This window comes from Mugil cephalus, chromosome 9 (genome assembly GCF_022458985.1).
Source record: "Mugil cephalus isolate CIBA_MC_2020 chromosome 9, CIBA_Mcephalus_1.1, whole genome shotgun sequence".
NCBI classification, from domain to species: Eukaryota; Metazoa; Chordata; class Actinopteri; order Mugiliformes; family Mugilidae; genus Mugil; species Mugil cephalus.
In genome coordinates this window covers 2,780,624-2,799,573 of record NC_061778.1, presented here as the reverse complement: position 1 = coordinate 2,799,573, position 18,950 = coordinate 2,780,624, and the positions used below count along the sequence as shown (strand labels likewise).

The 18,950-nt window shown below is 44.8% G+C and overlaps 2 protein-coding genes across 3 annotated transcripts in view; both read right to left on the bottom strand.

Moving 5' to 3' along the window:
* Positions 1 to 35: 35 nt before the first annotated feature.
* Positions 36 to 10,001, bottom strand: zmp:0000000529 (WD repeat-containing protein 20). Its single transcript, XM_047594129.1, has 4 exons — positions 9,211 to 10,001; positions 6,133 to 6,315; positions 4,214 to 5,620; positions 36 to 4,020 (listed from the first exon to the last, which is right to left on the bottom strand). Exons 1-4 carry the CDS (start codon positions 9,607 to 9,609, stop codon positions 3,973 to 3,975), a joined length of 2,037 nt encoding a protein of 678 aa, XP_047450085.1. The 5' UTR covers positions 9,610 to 10,001; the 3' UTR covers positions 36 to 3,972.
* Positions 10,002 to 10,529: 528 nt separating this feature from the next.
* Positions 10,530 to 18,950, bottom strand: part of LOC125013439 (mitogen-activated protein kinase kinase kinase kinase 5-like) — a 33,990-nt gene continuing 25,569 nt past the window's right edge. For both annotated transcript variants that reach the window (XM_047594122.1, XM_047594124.1), the window contains exons 19-32: positions 18,087 to 18,246; positions 17,875 to 17,975; positions 16,919 to 16,960; positions 16,616 to 16,694; positions 16,441 to 16,517; positions 16,275 to 16,335; positions 15,550 to 15,652; positions 15,404 to 15,462; positions 15,098 to 15,201; positions 14,125 to 14,302; positions 13,964 to 14,032; positions 13,096 to 13,188; positions 12,897 to 13,023; positions 10,530 to 11,140 (exon numbers count right to left, since the gene is read on the bottom strand). In XM_047594122.1, coding sequence (XP_047450078.1) covers positions 11,044 to 11,140; positions 12,897 to 13,023; positions 13,096 to 13,188; positions 13,964 to 14,032; positions 14,125 to 14,302; positions 15,098 to 15,201; positions 15,404 to 15,462; positions 15,550 to 15,652; positions 16,275 to 16,335; positions 16,441 to 16,517; positions 16,616 to 16,694; positions 16,919 to 16,960; positions 17,875 to 17,975; positions 18,087 to 18,246 — 1,350 coding nt within the window. In that variant the 3' untranslated portion in view covers positions 10,530 to 11,043. The remainder of the gene's footprint in view (positions 11,141 to 12,896; positions 13,024 to 13,095; positions 13,189 to 13,963; positions 14,033 to 14,124; positions 14,303 to 15,097; positions 15,202 to 15,403; positions 15,463 to 15,549; positions 15,653 to 16,274; positions 16,336 to 16,440; positions 16,518 to 16,615; positions 16,695 to 16,918; positions 16,961 to 17,874; positions 17,976 to 18,086; positions 18,247 to 18,950) is intronic.

Sequence of the window (18,950 nt, the reverse complement as noted above, 5' to 3'; positions counted from 1 at the left end):
TGTGTTGCTCTGACAACAATCAGACTCCGGGACAGTTTCAGCTTTGACGTTTTAATAACAGATCTTCATTTACAAACTGAGTACAGTGACGTGATTCTGCTGTTCCACCAGAGCAGGCATAGACTGCGTGAAAGCGCGTGTGTGTGTGGTGGCTGTTCGTTGGTAACTGCATATTTTATACATGCACACACACTTGCACGCGCACACACACACACACACACACACACACACACACACACACACATACACACACACACATACAGAGAGACAGGAAAACTTAAAGAATGAAGACAGAAGAAAATCCGTGATGATGTTTGTTCCCCTGCTGCCGAGCGTTTGAACTGTTGCTGTGCAGAGCGAAACCTTCAGCGTTCAGTTTGTTTTGGCGTTTGCATCGTTGGCTCTATGTGTTGTTTGTCCCATTTGGCTCCATGTTGTTTGTTTTTGTACTTTCTGTGTGTGCACACACACAAACACTGGTGAGAGGTGAGTTTTTGGATTAAATCACGTTGCAACCCTGTAGTTGTGCAGAAGTAAAGCTGCTCCTTCACCCACATCATCAACATCTGTTTGAGACTCTGACCTCTCGACCTGCAGGTTCGTCTCGTGGTAAAAACACATTTATGAAGCAACTTCTGACTTTTTCAAACCTGTCACAAGTTTTAAAAATTAAAACAAATTAAATCTGAAGTTTGCTGATTGAATGACAGAAGCCACAGACACTTTAATGATCCTCTCATGTTTGTTCCCGAGTCAAATAAACTGAATCCAGCAACTGAACGTTTCAAACTATCAAACTTTTGGCTCCTGTGCAGAAAAACAAATGTTGAACTATTCCTCCTGATCACGTCTAGACAGCAGCTTCACGTCTCCCACTGTTGCTTGAGATTTGATTTCACCTCCAGCTCCAGTTTCATTTAAGAGCCGGACACAGAAAAATTAACATGCAGCGTCGTAGCAGAGCTTCACTTTCTGCTGCAAACTCATTTACTTTAAACATGAATAAATCTCTGATTGATTTCACATTAAGACCTGAAGTTTTTTCCTTTCCTTTTTTTTGTTTTCGTTGCGGAGAAACATTAATTTTTGCCTCAAAGCCGACAGCGACTCCGAAGCTCACGTCTCCGTTCGAGACGCGCTCCACGGATGTGCTATTGCTATGACAACAAAGATGAGTGCTGGGATGTAAAGAGGTTCTACGAGGGCAGAACCTGGACTAACAGAACAAGTAGCTACGGGAAGCTGCTGTTTAGAGGACGAACTGTCAGACAAGGCGACACAACAACAACACAAACAAACAAACAAACAACTGGATGAAACTGTGTCGGTGGCTGTGATTTTTTTTTTCTGCAACTTTCCCTGAAACCTATTCTATAAACTACACATTTTAACCAAATATCATACACTTGAAGTCTGAATACATGAAGGAAAGTAATCATGAATGTCTGCAGGAAATCAGTCGCCGCTGATAAAATTATGAAAAAAAAAAAAAAAAAACGGCCTGAAGCTGCTGCAGCATCTGTGTCGTGAAAATGGAAATAAAAGAGAAATCAGCCGACACCAGGATGAAAGCGTCAGACATTTAGTCGGATTATCGGTGCACGACGTCGCTCTGAAATGAAAAAACGATTTCATGCATCCATCAGCAGACTCCAGCTTCAACACACGTCGTTTGTTAGAATGTGCAGCTATTAAATGTGCTTCATCTTGCATCGGAAAGATCATTTTAAAAACCAAAACATTTAGTTCTTATTCAGCTCTTTTGTTGCATTTGATCAAATTACTTAAAATATTAAAACATGTTTAGAATTATTACAATAATTCTGCCTCAGAGGAGCTTCATCATTTTAAAATGTTTGCTTAAAAATGACTTTAACAGTGGATAATTACTAAAGTAGTTGCCAGTGCTTTGTTTTAATCAATGCACTCATTGATAAATCAACTTATTTAGCTCGGCTGAGATGTTTATTAATCTGTCCGTGGTCCAGACGTGATGATAATACGAGTTTTTAGTTGCAACGAATGAAACAGTGAAGCTTCAGTGAGTGAAACCACAGAAATCCAGATCGAACGTGTGCATCCTTTAAATCCTCCGTACGGACGCTCTGCACTGAGCGTGTTGATGGTGGGAGAAGCCGGTTTCTGCACAGGCATCAGATCAAACATCAGACCTGCAGCTCTGGACGCGGCGGCGGCTCAGGAGCGACTCCGGGTTTTTTTATTCTAATGTGCAAATTCTTGCAAGAGGCAATTCAGGTGCAACAGGAACGGAGTCCAAGACACGGTTACATGTGATGCTACACCACCAGGGGATGTGTGTGTGTGTGTGTGTGTGTGTGTGTGTGTGAGCCTTTTAAGGAATGTGCGAGAGAGAGAGAGAGTGTGTGTTAGTTGTTATTGTTGTTAATCATTGCGATGCTGCAGGATGTTGAGGGGAATGATGTTCAGAGTCTTTCAGGTGCAGCTGTGAGGCCCGTCACACCGGACCCTCACGAACCCACAGACCCACAGACCGGAGACGCTCTATCACACCAAATAAAAACACATTGACATCTTCAAGTTCCCTAAAACAGCAGACATTCGGTTTATAACGCGTTGCTATGTACAATAGAAGGATCTTCATATATTAATAATCTTCATGTGTCCGGCTTCGTCTTGGTCACTGTTTCCTGACGCGCTTGTCCTTGTTGTATTTATAGAGTATTTTCATTATTTACAGTATAAATTACTACACAGTCTCGTGACAAAATAAATAACTTAAATACAACGGCCGTGGCTCCAAGTGTCTTTATGCATGAGGGGGAAACGGGACGAGGGACGGAGGAGGAACCCGAGGCTGGTCCTCTGCTCACTCCTCCTCACGTCAGGTTCATGGCGACGGAAACTCGACTGATGCAGAGAAACAGGGGGAGGAACGGGAGTAAATGTAACTCCCACTGAGGCACGAGGCGGGAAACGCTTCCTGAAACCAGCGGAACGGACTAAAACCGACCTTTAAAAGTTTAAGGTTTCTTTATGTGCGGACCAGGCAGACCTGAAGGGAGCGGGTCATACGCTAGAAGCCTGTAGATACCGAGGTGTTTTAAGCCAAAAGTACACGGACGCCTGAACATCTTCAACACTAGTGGAGAAAGAGCTTCTGATGACCCTGTAAAGTTTCTCTCTGGTTCATCTTGTAAAATGACTCCTGGTCTGAGATAAAGTCGAGTTTATGCTTTTATGTTCTGGGACGTTTGAGCACATCTGTCTATATTTATTTATTTTGTCTATGAAAAGAGTTAAGTAGAGACTAATTTCAATCAGGTTGAAGGTTTATTATCCTTCACCGATCAGCCACAAGATTAAAACCACCGACAGGCGAACTAAACCATTAGGACAATTAAACGTTCTTCTGGGAAACTTTTGACCTTACATTCATTCATTCATTCAGACTCCGTCTGTTCTCTGATGAGTCACAACCTACACAGCATAGTGGTCATAATGTTATGCCTGATCGGTGCACACTGTGCTGAATGAGGTGAAGTTCTTCCTGTAAAGTTTCATTAAGACTAACGAGGTGTCCACATACTTCTGGCCATGAAACTGTAGCAGGCTAGCAGACGTTAGCATTAGCTGCTTGATTATCACAGGAATAAAAGCTGCTCTGTCTATTTTATACGTGTATATGCAGGTATTAGTATTTATTCAAATGTGTCGGATTCAGGAAGCGTTTCCCACCTCTGAGTGATGGACGGGGGGTGAGGACGAGGGGGTGAGGACAGGGGGGTGAGGACGGGGGGGTTATACTGAGGGAATAATACTGTGGTGGTAGTAGGTACGGTACAGTCTCTGGTTGTTGGCCCCAAGTTTGACACGTTTGTTTGAAAGTTGGCAGAAAAGACGGAGAGAAGACGGCAACAGACGAGGGAGGAGATGGATGGAGGGATGGAGGGATGGAGGGAGGGGGGGGTGAGTGCAAAGCTTCTCCTCCAGCTATACCACCGTGCCGCTCGGAGAGTTCCCGTTCTGTGCTGTCAAATTCTGAACAAGAGAAAGAGAAAGAAAGAGAGAAGACACAAAGGACCGTTAGACACCGGGGACAATCAGACCGAAGACTTTTAAGTGGAGGAAGAGGAGCCAAATACACTTAAATCAGCTCCTCTTCCTCGTCACGTCCAAACACTGAATAATGAGGTGATGGATGAGGTTAGGGGGTGTGGCTTTGAAGACGTACCGCCTTCCCGGGCCGCGCCCAGGTGCAGATGAGCCCCTCCTGACAGGCCGTGATGATGCAGTCGTCCATGAACACCAGCACCGTCAGCCTCTCGTGCGCGATCTTCTTGCAGACCAGCGGCTCCAGCAGCGGCACCTCGTGCATGCGCGGGCACAGCGTGGTGCCCAGGACCTTGGCGGCGTCCAGCCGGTTGCTCCTCGGCGCCACGTTGATCTTGTCGTTGCTCTTGCTGATGTTGCCCAGGCTGTGGTAGCGCTTGTGCTCCTTCTCCACCCCGCCGCTGCCGGACTTGTCCGACTTGCGCTCCTGCAGGGACAGCGTGGCGAAGCGGCCGATGCTGAACGGGGTGCTGTTCCCTCCCACGGCGCTCCCCCCGCCTCCTCCGCCTCCCCCGCTGCCCTCGGAGGCGCCGGGGCCCTTGGAGGCGTTTGCCACGGCGGGGTGGGGCAGGGAGTTGGAGCGTGACAGGGAGCGGGGAAGTGGTAAGGGGAGCGTTGGCGGGTTGGAGGTGCCGGTGTTGGTGTTGGGTGGGTGGTGGTGTCCCTCGACCCCTCCGCTTCCTCCGCCCCCTGAGGTGCTGTTGACCACCCCGCTGCCAGAGTTGGACAGCGAGGGCCCGAAAGTGTTAGTAAAGGCGCGGGACAGCGGCAGGCGTGGGTACAACACGTCGTCGGTCAGGTCCCACAGGCAGAACTGGGTGTCCTGCCCCACCGAGCCGAACCGGTACGTGACCGACGCCGAGCCGCCGCCTTTAGAGCTGTGTCGAGAAAGACGAGACAACGTGCTGCTTGTTCGAACCCGGCCAAAGTGCATGGAGTTATTTGGCGCCCCCTGGTGGAGGTCCTCCTCGCTGCCGCTGAGCTCCATGGGCTCCTCATCCTCCAGGGAAGTCGTGAAGGGATCAAACGCCACCACGTTGACCCACGACTTGTGGCCGTGGCCTCTCGCCACCACGCGGCTCTCCGCAAACGACCAGACGGTGACCAGGTCGTCCTCCCCTCCCGTGGCCAGGTATTTCCCGTCGGGGCTCCACGACACGCACAGCAGCCCGCCGAAGTAGCTCTTCATCACGCCCTGCAGCTCCATGGAGTCGAAGTGGAAGACCCGCAGGCAGCCGTCCTGGCCCACGCACGCCACGTGGACGCCGTCGGGGGAGAACGCGAACTCGTTGAGGCCGCCCTCGCCCACCGCCCACCGCAGCAGCGGGTTGCGCGGCGTCTTGGTTTTGCAGGCGTAGACGGCGAAGCCTTCGCCCTGGCGCAGCAGAGAGTACTGCGGAGCTGTGGTCCCGCACGGGTGGTCCACGTTGTAGAGGTAGAGGTGACCGCTGGCGTGGGACGCCAGGAACAGGTTCTCCGACTTGGGAAGCCATTTTAGACACGTCACCTTAGATTTGTCTATCAACCTCTGGAAAAAACAGGAAGGAGGTGGACGGAGGAAAGTCGGGGGAAGAGGACAGGGAAAAAAAGAGGAAAGTCAATGTGGGAAAGAAATTATAAGTGTTATTGAGAGCAAACACTCATACATTTTTTTTTAATATAAACTACTGAGAGATGAAAATGCAGAAAAGAATTCAGCAGAGACCAAGAAACAAACATAACAGAAAACCAGGAATGAATCCCAACGAGGTGAACAGATTCTGCAGACACACAAATCAACAGAGCGTGCAGTAGTTAGAGTAGATAGAGCCTCCTAAATTTAATAGGGAATCCCATTAAACAGAAAGAACCAGTTCAGACGACACTAAAACTACAAAGGAGGAACAACCTGACAGACTGAAGCTACCGTATAAATCGAGGCAACATCACAGCTTCCAAAACTAGGGCACAAAAAAACAAGTATGAAGAATGACAAATGAGTTGTGCTGTGTTGCAGCAGGATTATATCACGATGCGGAGGGAAAGCTGGCAGGTAAATACCTCCTCGTTGAAGAGTTTACTGGTCTCCTTCTTGATGGGGTCCAGATACTGGACCTGTCCCGCCGAGAAGCCCACGATGAGGGCCACGCTCTCCGCCGTGGCCGAGTACTGGTTGAAGTCGTGGCACGTCGGCTGGGTCCCCTTATAGATCCTCTTGTCTATGGGTTTACTGAGGTCTACGGCCTGCGGACGACAGCGAGCAAAAAACACAACAATGATGCACAAGCAAAACATCGGCCAAGTCTCAGGGACGTTCGGAGGTCTTTGAAGCGGCGCCCAGCCTCCCCCGGGGGGATCCATGGGAAATCTACCAACAACAACTTTCTGCTGTGCAACATTTCTGGGTCATTTCATTTTTTTCGTTTTTAATGGTAAACATCAGGTTGGTGGATTCTTTTGTTGTCATTCACAGAGAAAACTCATGAAAGGGGAACAGAACGGACGTCTCCCGGTGACCACAGAGGACCTGGAAAACGCTCCGGCTGCAGGAGCGTTTCAAGGCCACGAACGTGTCCGTGTTATCGTTCTGTCCGCTGACAGCTCGCTGAAAGGTCACACCTGCTCTCTGAGGGTTTGCTGGAGTCATTCTGGATCACAGTGTAGTGCCTCGCTGTCACGGTTCAGGTGGAGGGGAAAGGAAGTACTCCTCACAGCAAAACCTGCAACCGGACTCAAAAGGTCTGGACGTTTAAAGGTTACGCTTGAATATTTGAACGTCTTGTCCTGTCCTGACAGTGCTTGTGGCACAAAAAGCAAGAATTACTTTTCATTTCATATATATATATTTATATATATCTGCAAAGAGCAATGATTGAGAAACTCCTTTTGTTTCCCTCTGAACTGCTCCATTAAGAGTCGCAGTAGACCAGCATGAATCCACTCGATGTGAAACGCCAGAATATCTGCTGTGAAAAGATCTATGTGTGCATTTGACTGTCAGGCTGCAGCCGGTGCTCTGTCCTTCTGGGACAATTTATTTGAGAGGAGCTTCCTGTTGAAAGCAGGAAGTCACCAGAAATCGATGGAGCAGCTGAGTAAGGATAATTTTCCAGGTCAAAAACCGGGACCAGCTGCTCTGGTGAAGTGGAGGTTTTTGAGAAACAGCCACTTAAACGCATCTAAAAGGGTTAGATGACATGTGGCATTGTCCAGTGTCTAGTTCGAAAACCCTCAAGTTGCTTCGCAGATTTTCAGAATCCTTCACTGGTTGAACACTTTACTAAGTCATAATGGATAAAACTGGAGGCTCTCGGTCATACAGGTCTAACCCTGATATCAAAAGAGCCAAACTGTACAAGGACGACTGGAGTTGTTGGGTTTCTAGAAGATGTAGCTTCTCTAGATGTGAAAAGGTTGGTGGATAAAAGCAATGGTTAGTTTATCAGGAATATCTGTCCACGTGGAACTCACCTGACAGGAGTCTGATAGCGACTGATACTAACCCTGATACTAACCCTAAGGAATCAGTTTTCTGTCCGTGTGATCGATTCTATGAAATGTTTTCAAGAAACCCTTCAAGTCCAGATGTTCCAGATTTTTAGATAGTTTTTAGAGTTTCAATTCTAGTCGAGTACGAGGGTTTTTTATTTGAATTGTTCTTGAGATGTTTCTACAACTTGACCGGAAACCAACAGGTTTGAAAGCTGCTCACAATTCACATCTTTGGAAGCAGCCGTCACAAAACTGTGGTGACGCATCAACCGAAGCAAAGATGTGAAACCACTTCTGGAGTTTTAACAGCAAGACGGAGGCCTCAGTCATTGTGAAACAGAAAGAAGTCTGAACCAGCAGGACTCCTTTTACATTTAACCAAACATCGAGAGTATGTGACCAAGAAGAAAGAGCCTTGGTTAGGGAAACATCCCAACACGGAGAATCCAACTTAGAGATTTCAGTTTGTGAGTGTAATAAATTTGGAAAACTTCCCTTTTGCTTTGCTATCATGGGTTATTCTGTACAGACTGATGGATGACAGTTAGCAGTTTAAAACTAAATCTGCAACACTAAGAAGTTTGCAAAAGGTGAAGGGGTCGTCTTTAAGTTCTCCTCTTGACTGTGTGTCAGTAGCTTAAGTTCAGGTGAATCATATCAGATTCATTCTTATTGATAATCCGTTGACATTTCAGGGGAAGCGTTTTAATTATTTCCCCCGTGGCTACAGGGGCCATCGCAGACCTCTACACCTGAGAACCCCTCAAATATATGAGGAGTATGATTTACTGCACGTCATGCCGGCTCAATGCACGGCTCCTCACACTGTGTCTGTCTCCTGAGTGTGTTTTTCATTTCCTGCAGAAACAGTTTGAGCTCTGTTAAAAAGAGAAGAGCATCTACACACGTCTGCATCAGTAAAAAAAGGACAAAACACGAGCTCCTGGCTCATCGGCTGCATTTATCGAACTTGTGGAGCAAAACTGAGAGTCTGAAGGTGACTGAGGCTTTTAGGTTCATGATAGAGGAAGAGGAGGAGGAGGAGGAGGAGGAGGAGCTGCTTTTTCCATTTGTCCTGCAGTTCCTCTTAAATGGGTTATTAGCATTCCTCATTAAGAAGCAAGTGGTGCAGCTAACAGACGGGTCCAGCTCTCCTTTCATGATTCAGAACACAAGATTATATTCATATTTTAAAAGAGCTGTCGTCTCCCGTGTGAACCTCTGAGCTGCTTCTCAGTGATCTTGACCTTTTAAACCGTCTGCAGATAAATAAATCACATCTGTTCAGCTACAGCGGCTCCAAACACATCATTAGCACAGAGTCACATTGAGACTGAGGGCTCCAGATCGGATGGTTTTCCAGTGGAGATGCAGTGAATGGAGGCTGCTTCCTGCCCTCCTGTGTAGCCTCCACTCACACCGAGCATCCGTCTGCACGATGCACCACTCACTGTCTATCAGCAGCTCCATTTTGCATTGCATAACAAACTGTGAAATGTGGAGTGCATGGAGAGGCTCTCTTTAAAGAAAAAGCATGGAGAGAGAGAGAGGGGGCATCACACTAGCAGGTTAGCATGTTAGGCTAAGTCTGAGCATCCATCCTGTCATTCTGGCCGAGCGCGCAGGGAGAAGGAGGCGCAGGCTCACCTTCTTGATGTTGGTGTACGTGTAGAAATACAGCTCCCTGCCGATGTTGAAGCACACCCGCTCCGACTCCTCGCCCGGGTCCTCGGGCTGCAGCTTGACCATGGAGACGCGCACCGGCGGCAGGAAGCCCGCCGGAGAGGAGTTGGCTGCGGCATTGGAGGAGGAAGAGGCGGCGGCGGCGGCGGCGGCCCCGGGCCCCTGCAGCAGCCCGACCCCTCCACCGGGGATCGGACCCGGTCCAGCCCCGGGCCCCAGCGTGGCTCCGGCGGACGGACCCCGCGGCAGCCCGCCCCGCTGCTGCGAGTCCGAGAGGGTGAGCAGCTTGTAGAAGCCCTCCCTGGTCCGGAACTGGGATTTAATCTCATTGATATCCTTCAGAGCGCCGCCATCTCCGGCCATTTTTAGTACAAACAAGCCGCACAGGAAACTGAGATTTTGACCTGGAAATAATAACGGCGCAATAAAAAAAAAAAAAGTCCCTAGAATAGAAATGGGAGAGGAGACGAGGAGGAGCAGCAGCCGAGCTCTGCGTGGCCGACCAGCACACCCGCTCTGCCCCGGCGCATTTTACACCCGAGCCGCTGCAACCCGACGGATAAAGCCGCAGAGACAGCCCCTCTGAGCCGCTGTAAGCAGCATCCTCGACCGGGTCCTCTGCCTCCGATCAGCCCCTGTGCGTAAAGTACGTGCGCTGCGCGTCTGCTGGCCCGGCCTGGCACTGCGCACTCCCTCTGTGGTCGGGGGGGTAACGAGAGGACATCCGGCCCCAGTCAGCGTGATTTACCCCCCGTTTAACCCCCCCCCTCCCAGTTTAACTCCCAACAGGAGCATCTTCAGTATATAAAACTACTCCACTCACTGTCCCACCTTTTCTGCACTAAAAAAAAAAAAAAAAAAAAAGAGAAAGTTTTGCGGCTTAAATTTAAATTGAATCTCGGTATCTTTTTATAGCATCAGATTAGTGCCACCAGAGGGGATCCATTAGAATTGCAGAGTTCTGACACAGTCATGCTCACTCTGAGCTGCTAAATATTAACTGAATTAATTAGACGATTGTTATGCAAAACTGAAGCTAGATGCAGAAATAAAACAGTGTTTTTTTGCTATACGTTCTTGTATCTATCGGATATTTATCTACAGAGGATTAAAGGATTTTTGCATTGGACATGAGCAGATTTCTGCCTGCACAAACACAAACAAACTGCATCCTCAGTCCACCTAAACGAGCTAACCCCAGATGACTTAATTAACTATGCTGTCACCTTTCATTAACCCATTTATCCCGCTCCCCCTCCCAGATCAATAAAGTTCACCTCGTCTTGTGTTCATTAACTTTATTACAGTGTAACAGCAGTAAAAAGGTGTGCATCTCTGATCCAGCACTGACATACAAGCTCAGGTCACCAAACACACAGCATGAGCAGCGCCGCCGTGTGCTGCAAGTCCTTTTTTTCCTCCACAGCGTTCAGTCTCTGCAGGCAGCTGCTGATCGACAACACTGTGACAGACGGGAAGGAGACACTCGTCGCCTCCCCGCTCTGTTCACTTAGGGTTTTTCTCAGCAGTCAAGATTGTTCTGAATCTCACAAACCAAAGTAACATAAATAAGAGTGGACTCCCTCAGGCTGAGGGACAAAGGCAGCAACACAACAATGCCATCACCTCCTTCTTCCTGTTTGAAATTTTAAACACTGTGGCACAGTCGTGCCAGTCAAGCCTAATGATGACGGACCCAAATGTTTCTGTCCTCCTCCCTCGAATGCTTTGAATCCCGGACGAGACATTCACACAGAATCAGGGTTGGGGAGTTTCCCCACGCGGTGCAGGGGGAAGTCAGGGCAGCATGACATAGTTCTCAGCAATTTCCAGGACGTACAGGTTGGACAGCCCCGACTGGTCCTCGGTCTGGTGTGTTTCCAAGACGACCATCCTGCAACGAGAAGGTCACACGTCAGGGTTCGGTGTTAAACCTTTAGCTTAACCTCCTGAGACCTGAGCTTTTATTTGTTATGTGCCGTTAATTCCTCCAAGGAGCTAAGACGTATAAAAACTAAACATTCAACCATAAAAATAAAGATTTTGCTATCATGCTTTCACACTGACTAGTGTAGTGACCCTTTGCTACCACTAGATGGCAGATAAAGGTCTAAATGAAGCAGAATAACAAGCTACACAAACATAAAACCTGTCCTCATGTGAGGACGCAGAGTCTCAGGAGGTTAAAGTCAGTGGAAGCTTTACAGGCTTCAACAGTGTGAATCTGACGTGAATGGAAGGAAGCACAGCTTCATTAATAACGATAAGAAACATGGTTTGGTCGTCCTCTGGTTTATGCTATGAAATGCTGCACAGAGACGCAGGCACCAGTCAGGTGCAAATGTTGATTCATATTTATTTCGTTTTTAACCTGAACTGGTCTCGGATGAGCAGACTCACGTCTCACCTGTTTGCGTTTCTATTCTGTTCTACATATAAACAGTTTAATCGCCAAAAGCAAACGTTAGCACGCTAACATACCAAACACCTTACACATACTCAACACCAGCGTGTTTGCATTCTCAACTAAGACGATTTGTTTTCAACACACAGAAGCTGAGCTGATTGTGTGCGACCAAAGACAAGAGGGCGGTGCCTCCGTCTCCTCCTTCTATTGTAAGAGAGTTTGAAGCATCGGATTCAACATATTAGATCAGATTCAGGAGTAAAGAGCTGCTGCATGAGGAGGCGTAGTGAAAACGAAGGGTTTATGAGGCTTTATCTCGGCTTTCTAAACCATCTGCAGATAAATAATTCATGTCATAATGAGTCTCTTCAGCTGCAGCAGCTCCAAGCGGAGATAATTCCATGTGATCCGAGTAAACTGAAATATCTTTTTATTCATCACCAGGTGGAAGTTTCTATTTATCTAATACTTTGAGTTGGGATCACATGAATCATAATTAGCCAAAGCAAACGTTAGCCTGTTGACATCTCAAACTATGAGTCTGAACATCACAGACACACTCACAGAACTCTGTGATGCATGAGCTGACACACTCTAAACAGGGTATTTGTGTAGTAGCTGAAGTAATGTAGTGATTCCTGACACTTTATTGTTTCTGGCTGATTCTACATCTCTCAATTTTGCGAATTAATTGATTTGGATCAATAAAGAATCAGAAAAGAATCGTGACGTTGTTCAGATTTATTCTCTAATATAAAATAATGCTATTGCCCTGGTTGAGATTGTCGTGGGAGTAAGAGTTCATGGTTTTCTCCAAACATGTTTCTGTATTTCTGTATTCGTGGGGAAACGTTTCAGTTTCAGTTTTGACTTGTTCCAGAAAGAACCACTTTTTCCATCCTGGTTGGCTGCACGTGTCGAGATTGTTAAGCACGTTGTGCATATTTTCATAATACTCTGTTGTGCTACTTTGTTGACAACTTGTTAAATCCATATATACTTGGTGCATAACGGACAAAAGGGCATAAATTTGTCAGTAAAGGAGAAAAGAAAATTCTAATTTGAGTCCAAGTTTCTGAAGACGCCTCGTCAGCTGCAGCTCAGTTGCATTTTCTTTTTGTATTTTGCATCAATGACAAACCAAACTGCCTGTAGAAGCCACAGCCTGAAACCCCCAGAGCAGGAGGGGAGGGTTCGAACACGACGGAGTGACACGGAGCGGAGAGCGAAGACTAAGCCGCACCTGTCTGACTGCACCAGTCTGTAGATTTTCCTGTGGTCGGTGGTTTCCTCCAGCACGTCTGTGAAACTTCTCCCTCTCCTCTGCCAACCGTGACGCCACACCACCAGCAGCGTGTCCTCAAAATAAACTGGACAGATGCAGAGAGTCAGCACGGAGCTCGTTAACGTCTACGAGGCGAGTCGCCGGGTTAGTTTCTCACCTATGGAGTCCACGTCGTGGGTGAAGGTGGTCTCGTGGGGCTGGAGCCTGCTGCCCTTCAACTCCCCCTCCAGACCCACGATTTGGACGGTCTCTGTGGGGACGGAGGTTCAGAACTTATATCACAGTGGAAATATTAAAGTAGACAGAGCATGTGGTTAAAGGGAGGGAACAGATCTGATAACGAGGAGCTGAGATCCTTAAACCAGAACACCACAACTTCTTGTAGCATTATTAGGACAAAACTTCTGACATATTTGTAGCTTTTAAATCACCTGTTAACACATTTATATTGCATTTAATATTGTTTAATATATATTGAATTTTTGCACTTGAATTAGTTTTTTAATTTTTTGCTACTGATTTTGCACAATGTAGCTTCCGTTCATCTTAATTTCCTCCAAATTTGTGTATTTGTATCTACATATATGTGTGTGTGTATATATATATATTTCTTTCTGTCTTATTGTTCTTTAATTTTACTTTACATTTGTAGATAAGTTTTTCCTTTTTTGGCTTCCATCTCTCCTGCACAAGTTTATGCAGGAGTTTATTTGAATATGTAAATTAGGATGTCGCAAAATCTTGAGTTGATTTTTTAAATTTTGCCCTGGCCCGGCCACTGTACTGTTGCACATGTTTGAATTAAAAACGGAATATTCGAATCTGTGCAAAATCTGAATAGATTCATATTTGATGCAAAATGATAATAATAATATATATTTATAAACAGCGCTAGGCCGAGTTGGAACTTGTGTTTGTTGTTGCAATGTGATTTGCTGAGATGCATGAACCGTGGTTTAACTGGAAAACACTAATGAATATGCTGCTGAATGATAGTGACACATGTTAAATGAAGCTTTACTTACTTTCCATGAGGATGAGCAGAGAGCTGCTGTCCAGCTGGTTAACCTGGACAACATCTGGACACGGTTTCTCTGTAACAACACACACAGCGTCATTAACGTCAAACTTCCCTTAAAGTTCTGATTTCTGCTGTAAAGTGTTTTCTCGTGCAGCGTCATCCTACCCAGGCCGGCGTTGGTGAACCAGGACGTGTTGGAGTTGAGGTTGATATATTCTACTACGACCGGCAGGTTGGGGCTGGACCCCCGAGACACACCGATACAGACCAGGGGGTACTCCTGCTGGGGCACCACCACCATCTCAAACACCCTCAGGGGGTTGGGCAGGGGGAAGTCGAAATGCTGAGGGAAGAGTTCAGGTGAAGAGTTTCATTTAAGGACATTTAATCCTGTAACACGGTAAAACTGGCTCCGATACTAAAGCTCTTAACTCAAACGTTTATTGGTGTCAATAAAAAAACTACTCAAAGACGAGTAGGAGGAGAAAAGGCTGTGATTGTTATACAGTTACAAATATAAAAGCTTCGATTATCATCAATTTATTCATCTCATGAAACATTTAAAGGTTTCTTCCACAGTTTGCCTTCACACCGACATCTAATAATCACACCTCAGAAACCAAACGCACTGAAAGCAGATGTTATGTTTGTTTGCAGGTTAATTTGGGGGGAATGAAGGACAGAAGAGACGTCCAAACACAAATACATTCAAAAAGTCGTACAAAAATAGGGTTGTCATGAAGAACAGAGCAAAGTGTCTGATCACAGCTGGTGTTTGTTTATTTATTTCTCTTTTCTTTCTCTTTTTTTTCTTTTCTTACTGTTTCAGCTCCCTCCTTTTTAGGCAGTGAACTCAAAACTGCAAAGTGCATGATTTTGTTTTGATTTATTTTTTGTATGCACTGTGTATGTATGTACATGTAGTCAAAAGTTTTAGAATATTTCTTTTTTTATTTAAATGTATGTAGTTTAATGTCTTGTTTTACTCTGAAATGAAAGCATGGACCGAGTAAACAACTGAAGTTATACATATTTTAGTTTTCGTGCACCTCTTCTTTTACCACAGTCACTATTAATGCGCTGAGAGGTGGTTCACTGTCCTCAGGAGTGATTCACACAAACACTTTGACCCACGTACCTTAATTAGCATGAACTTGTGCATGGGCTCGTACCACTGCAGCAGCACCACGCTGGACTCTAGAGCGCAGCACAGGAACGCGCCTCCTCCCTGCATGTTATCAGCTACAAGAGACACAGCAACACACAATCAGATCAGCACTGAGGCTGCAAACAGAGCTACAGGAAGCAGGGAACTACAGCTACAGCACATCTGAGCATCATTTCTTTTATACGACGATGATCATCAAACTTTTCATAACAAACGCATCGCAAATTACAACATTACAACATAAAAGCGATTAAATAAAAGCCAGTTTGTTCTCACCAGCTGAGCAGGTCTTGCAGCCTTTGGTGTCGGGGATTTTAGTCGTCACTGGACATTTTCTAAACACAACACAGACCATGAAGTTTTTAGGAGATTTTTTTCAGCCTCGTCAGTGAAAGTGATATAACACAGAGTCCTGGCGTTACCTAGGTAACAGTCTGTGAGTCGCCAAGGGGACCATCCTCTGGTCCCTCCTCGCCTGCTCGTACAGCTCCTTCAGAGTGTGTGAGTGGAGCTGCGAGGATTTACCTGCAAACACAGAATCAGAATCGAAGTTAAAATGAACGATCATGTATCAGTCGGGTCTTTAAAAAAAAAAAAAAAAAAAAAGAAACACCTGAAAAAAGACACATGCAAACCATCGTAACCACAGAAACGCAGAGCTTTAGCGTCACGTGTGTTAGTTTATTTGTGCAGCGCCATAAGAACAAGGCGCGATGTGGTTAACGTGACATGACGTCACGACAGTTTTTAAAAGAGAACAATATAGAAAAAAAGAACAAGACAAGAGAATAAAAATGACAGAAAATTAAGCTAAAACAAAGACAAGACCTATAGAGGTTCTTAAACATGTTTCCTTCTTCAGTTCTAAATGACTGGTGGAAGATCTTTATCAATCATGAACTCTTTGATGATGGATGCATCCAAATATAGAAGTAGAAAAATATGAACAACATCTTCTGATTGACACAGATGTAACACAGATGTTCCTAATAAAACTCGCACCAGCCACTTAGATCTGAAACCTCACCCGGCTATTTCAGTTTCGTTTCATATCTTTAGTCCGTCATACAGCTGTTGCGGCTAAAATAAACCCTCAGTGAAGTGAAACTTTCCAGCATCCCATTAAAACGTTATCGGCGCAGTTTACCTGATACAGACATGAGGATGTTTTTAATGGTGTAAACCCACGTGCACTTCCCAGGATACAACTGGAGGAGGAAGAGGAGACATCCATTCATTCTTCGTTCATTCATTCGTACTTAGAGGAGCTGTTTAATTGAATGTTTGTCATTTAAATTAGATAAAGCTTGTACCAGCTCCATGGTGGCCTCGGAGCCGTTCAGGTTCAGGGTGTAGATCCCTTCCTCCGCCCCCAGGATCAGATGATGGTCTGAGGGAGGAAGAGGAGAGAAGAGGAGGCACCGGATGGTCAGACACAAACGTAACCAGATAAAAAGTTCACTGAGTTCTTCTTTTCTGTGACACAACCTTTGGAGGCGGGGTTTTCCCAGGTGGTGGAGCAGTTAATTTTGAGAGGACATCCGTGGAAGATCTTTTTAAAGTAGACCTGCAGAGAAGGACAGAAGAGAGGACGAATAAACATCTTTCACTTATAAAAGATGGTGAAAGAAAATGAGAGGAAATCAGACGAAGGAACCAGTTTTATCTGTGTTTTAATTGTTGATCTGATAATCTAATAAATGCAGAAGCTGCTGAGTTTAAACGAGTCACCACTGAACAGTCTGAAAAACATCAGACTCATGTAAGCTGCTGTGAGGAGGAGAAACTCACGGGAGGTTTCTTTATGACGGGGCTGGCACACTCAGCACGGTCCTGAGAACGAGAAACAAGAAAACAAAAACATGACGTCGAGAAAAGACGTGGGGACTCGAAAGGGAAACGAGAGGATGATTTTTCCTCCATGATCGTATGAGTCTGTAGGTTTCCTGTCACACACATTGATTCTATTTCTTTTTCTATTTTTAAAAGCAAACTGAAAACCTATGTTTTTAGTCTTAGTTTCTATTGAATTTTATTTACATTTTAGTCTGGTTATTTATTGAATTTTACTTATTTTAATAATTCATGTTTTTTAGTCTGATTTTTAACTGAATTTTACTTTTTTTTAATTATTTTCGCGTTGACGTTTAACTAATTTAATTTTTTTTAATCTTTTTAGTCTGATTGTTAATTGAATTTTATTTATTTTATCTTTTAGTCTGGCTTTTAACTCATATTTAACTTATTTCGTTAATTTTATCATTTTCTGGCACTTAATTTTAACTTATTTTTTATTATTTTTATCTTTTTATTTTGGCTTTTAACTTGTTTTAACTTATTCTATTAATTTTTTATCTTTTTAGTCTGGTTATTAATTGAATTTTATTTCTTTTATTATTTTAGTCTGGCATTTAACTCATTTTAACATATTTTTAGTGGCTTTTAATTGAATTAATAATTTTAATACAGTTACTTTTATCTTTCCAGTGTTTCCTTAACTCCAAAGTGATGAGGGTAGGATAGCGTTTCCTCAGTGTCTTTAAATCTGCATGTGTGAGTGAGGTTTCTTGTGTCTATTGTTTTTTGTTGTTGTCTTGTTGTTGTTTTTATGTAAAGCACATTGGGCTGCATCTTTTGTATGAAAAGTGCTCTATAAATAAAGTTTGATTGAATGATTGGCTGATTGAGGCAAAGAGGAAATAATATAAAAATAAAAACAGAAGGAAAGACAAATCGATTTTTTTCACCTTTGATGGTGTTGGCCGTCTGCGAATGCCTTTAGGGGGGAGCTCAGGAGGAAGGAGGTCTGCTGGGATCTCATTTACGTGGACAGATAAGGATGCAGGGTCTGGATCACACACACACACACAATGAGAGAACGATGTTAGTTTAGTATTTTATACAAAATACTGAAAACACCACAGGGATGTTAACTGCTCCGCTCTGCGTCTGGTCTCACCCGAGTGTCTGGAGGCTCGTGGGTGGGGTGGAGGTCGGACGTGCGTCCCGCTGGACGTCCGTATGAGGGGGGAAGTGTTGGGGGCGTACAGGGAGCAGGGGTTTCTCGTTCGATCGTCTTCGCTCGCCATGCTTTCCTCTGAGCTGGTCCGAGCTTTGGGCTGCACACAGAGACATAAAGACATACAGGTAAACTGAACGCTGTTCATGAACATGTTGGAGCTCATCCATGGTCTCGGTCTGAATCAGTCTAAGTGGTGGAGGGATGTTAAAGGGTTAAAACAGTTTAAATCGGCTCAGATCTGCTCAATAGTTAATGAGGATTAAAAACAGTTCAGCGGTAGCTTTAAAATCAGTCTGCAAGAGTTCTAGCAACTTTGGATTTCTCATTATAAGACTTTATTCTGCAGCACACGTCTACACTATAAAATATTCCAGCCCCATTAAGTTATGTGAACATTTTTCTTCTCTTTAACAGTTATATTGTCCAACATATGAAGTTTTTTGATATTTAACTCAATTTAATACAACTTGTAAACTTAAACCTAAAGTCATTCATTGTCTTGATTTCTTGTGAGTTTTGTCGATGTTGATTTAACTCAATGGTCTGGGCCCATTTTTGGTCCAATTTAACAATTTCCATAATAGTTTTATTAGTCAAATGACATTTCTAACCAATATATAACCTCCTCAGACCCAGCGTCCTCATGTGGGGACATAATGTTTTAGGTTTGCTGCAGCTGATTCTGCTTCATTTAGTCCTGTTGTTGTCATACAGAGACAATTTTGTCTGATATGCACTGGTAGCGAAGGGTCAATACACTTGTTTATTTATGCTTATTAACTTTTCTGGTTTCATATGACA

Bases quoted from the DNA above. Each gene is read 5' to 3' on its own strand.
- zmp:0000000529 (XM_047594129.1), bottom strand. From the start codon at position 9,609: ATGGCCGGAGATGGCGGCGCTCTGAAGGATATCAATGAGATTAAATCC. The intron at 5,621-6,132 runs GTATTTACCTGC...TGTTTTTTCCAG, and splicing joins GTAAACTCTTCAACGAGGAG to AGGTTGATAGACAAATCTAA. The intron at 4,021-4,213 runs GTACGTCTTCAA...TCTCTTGTTCAG, and splicing joins GGGCGCGGCCCGGGAAGGCG to AATTTGACAGCACAGAACGG.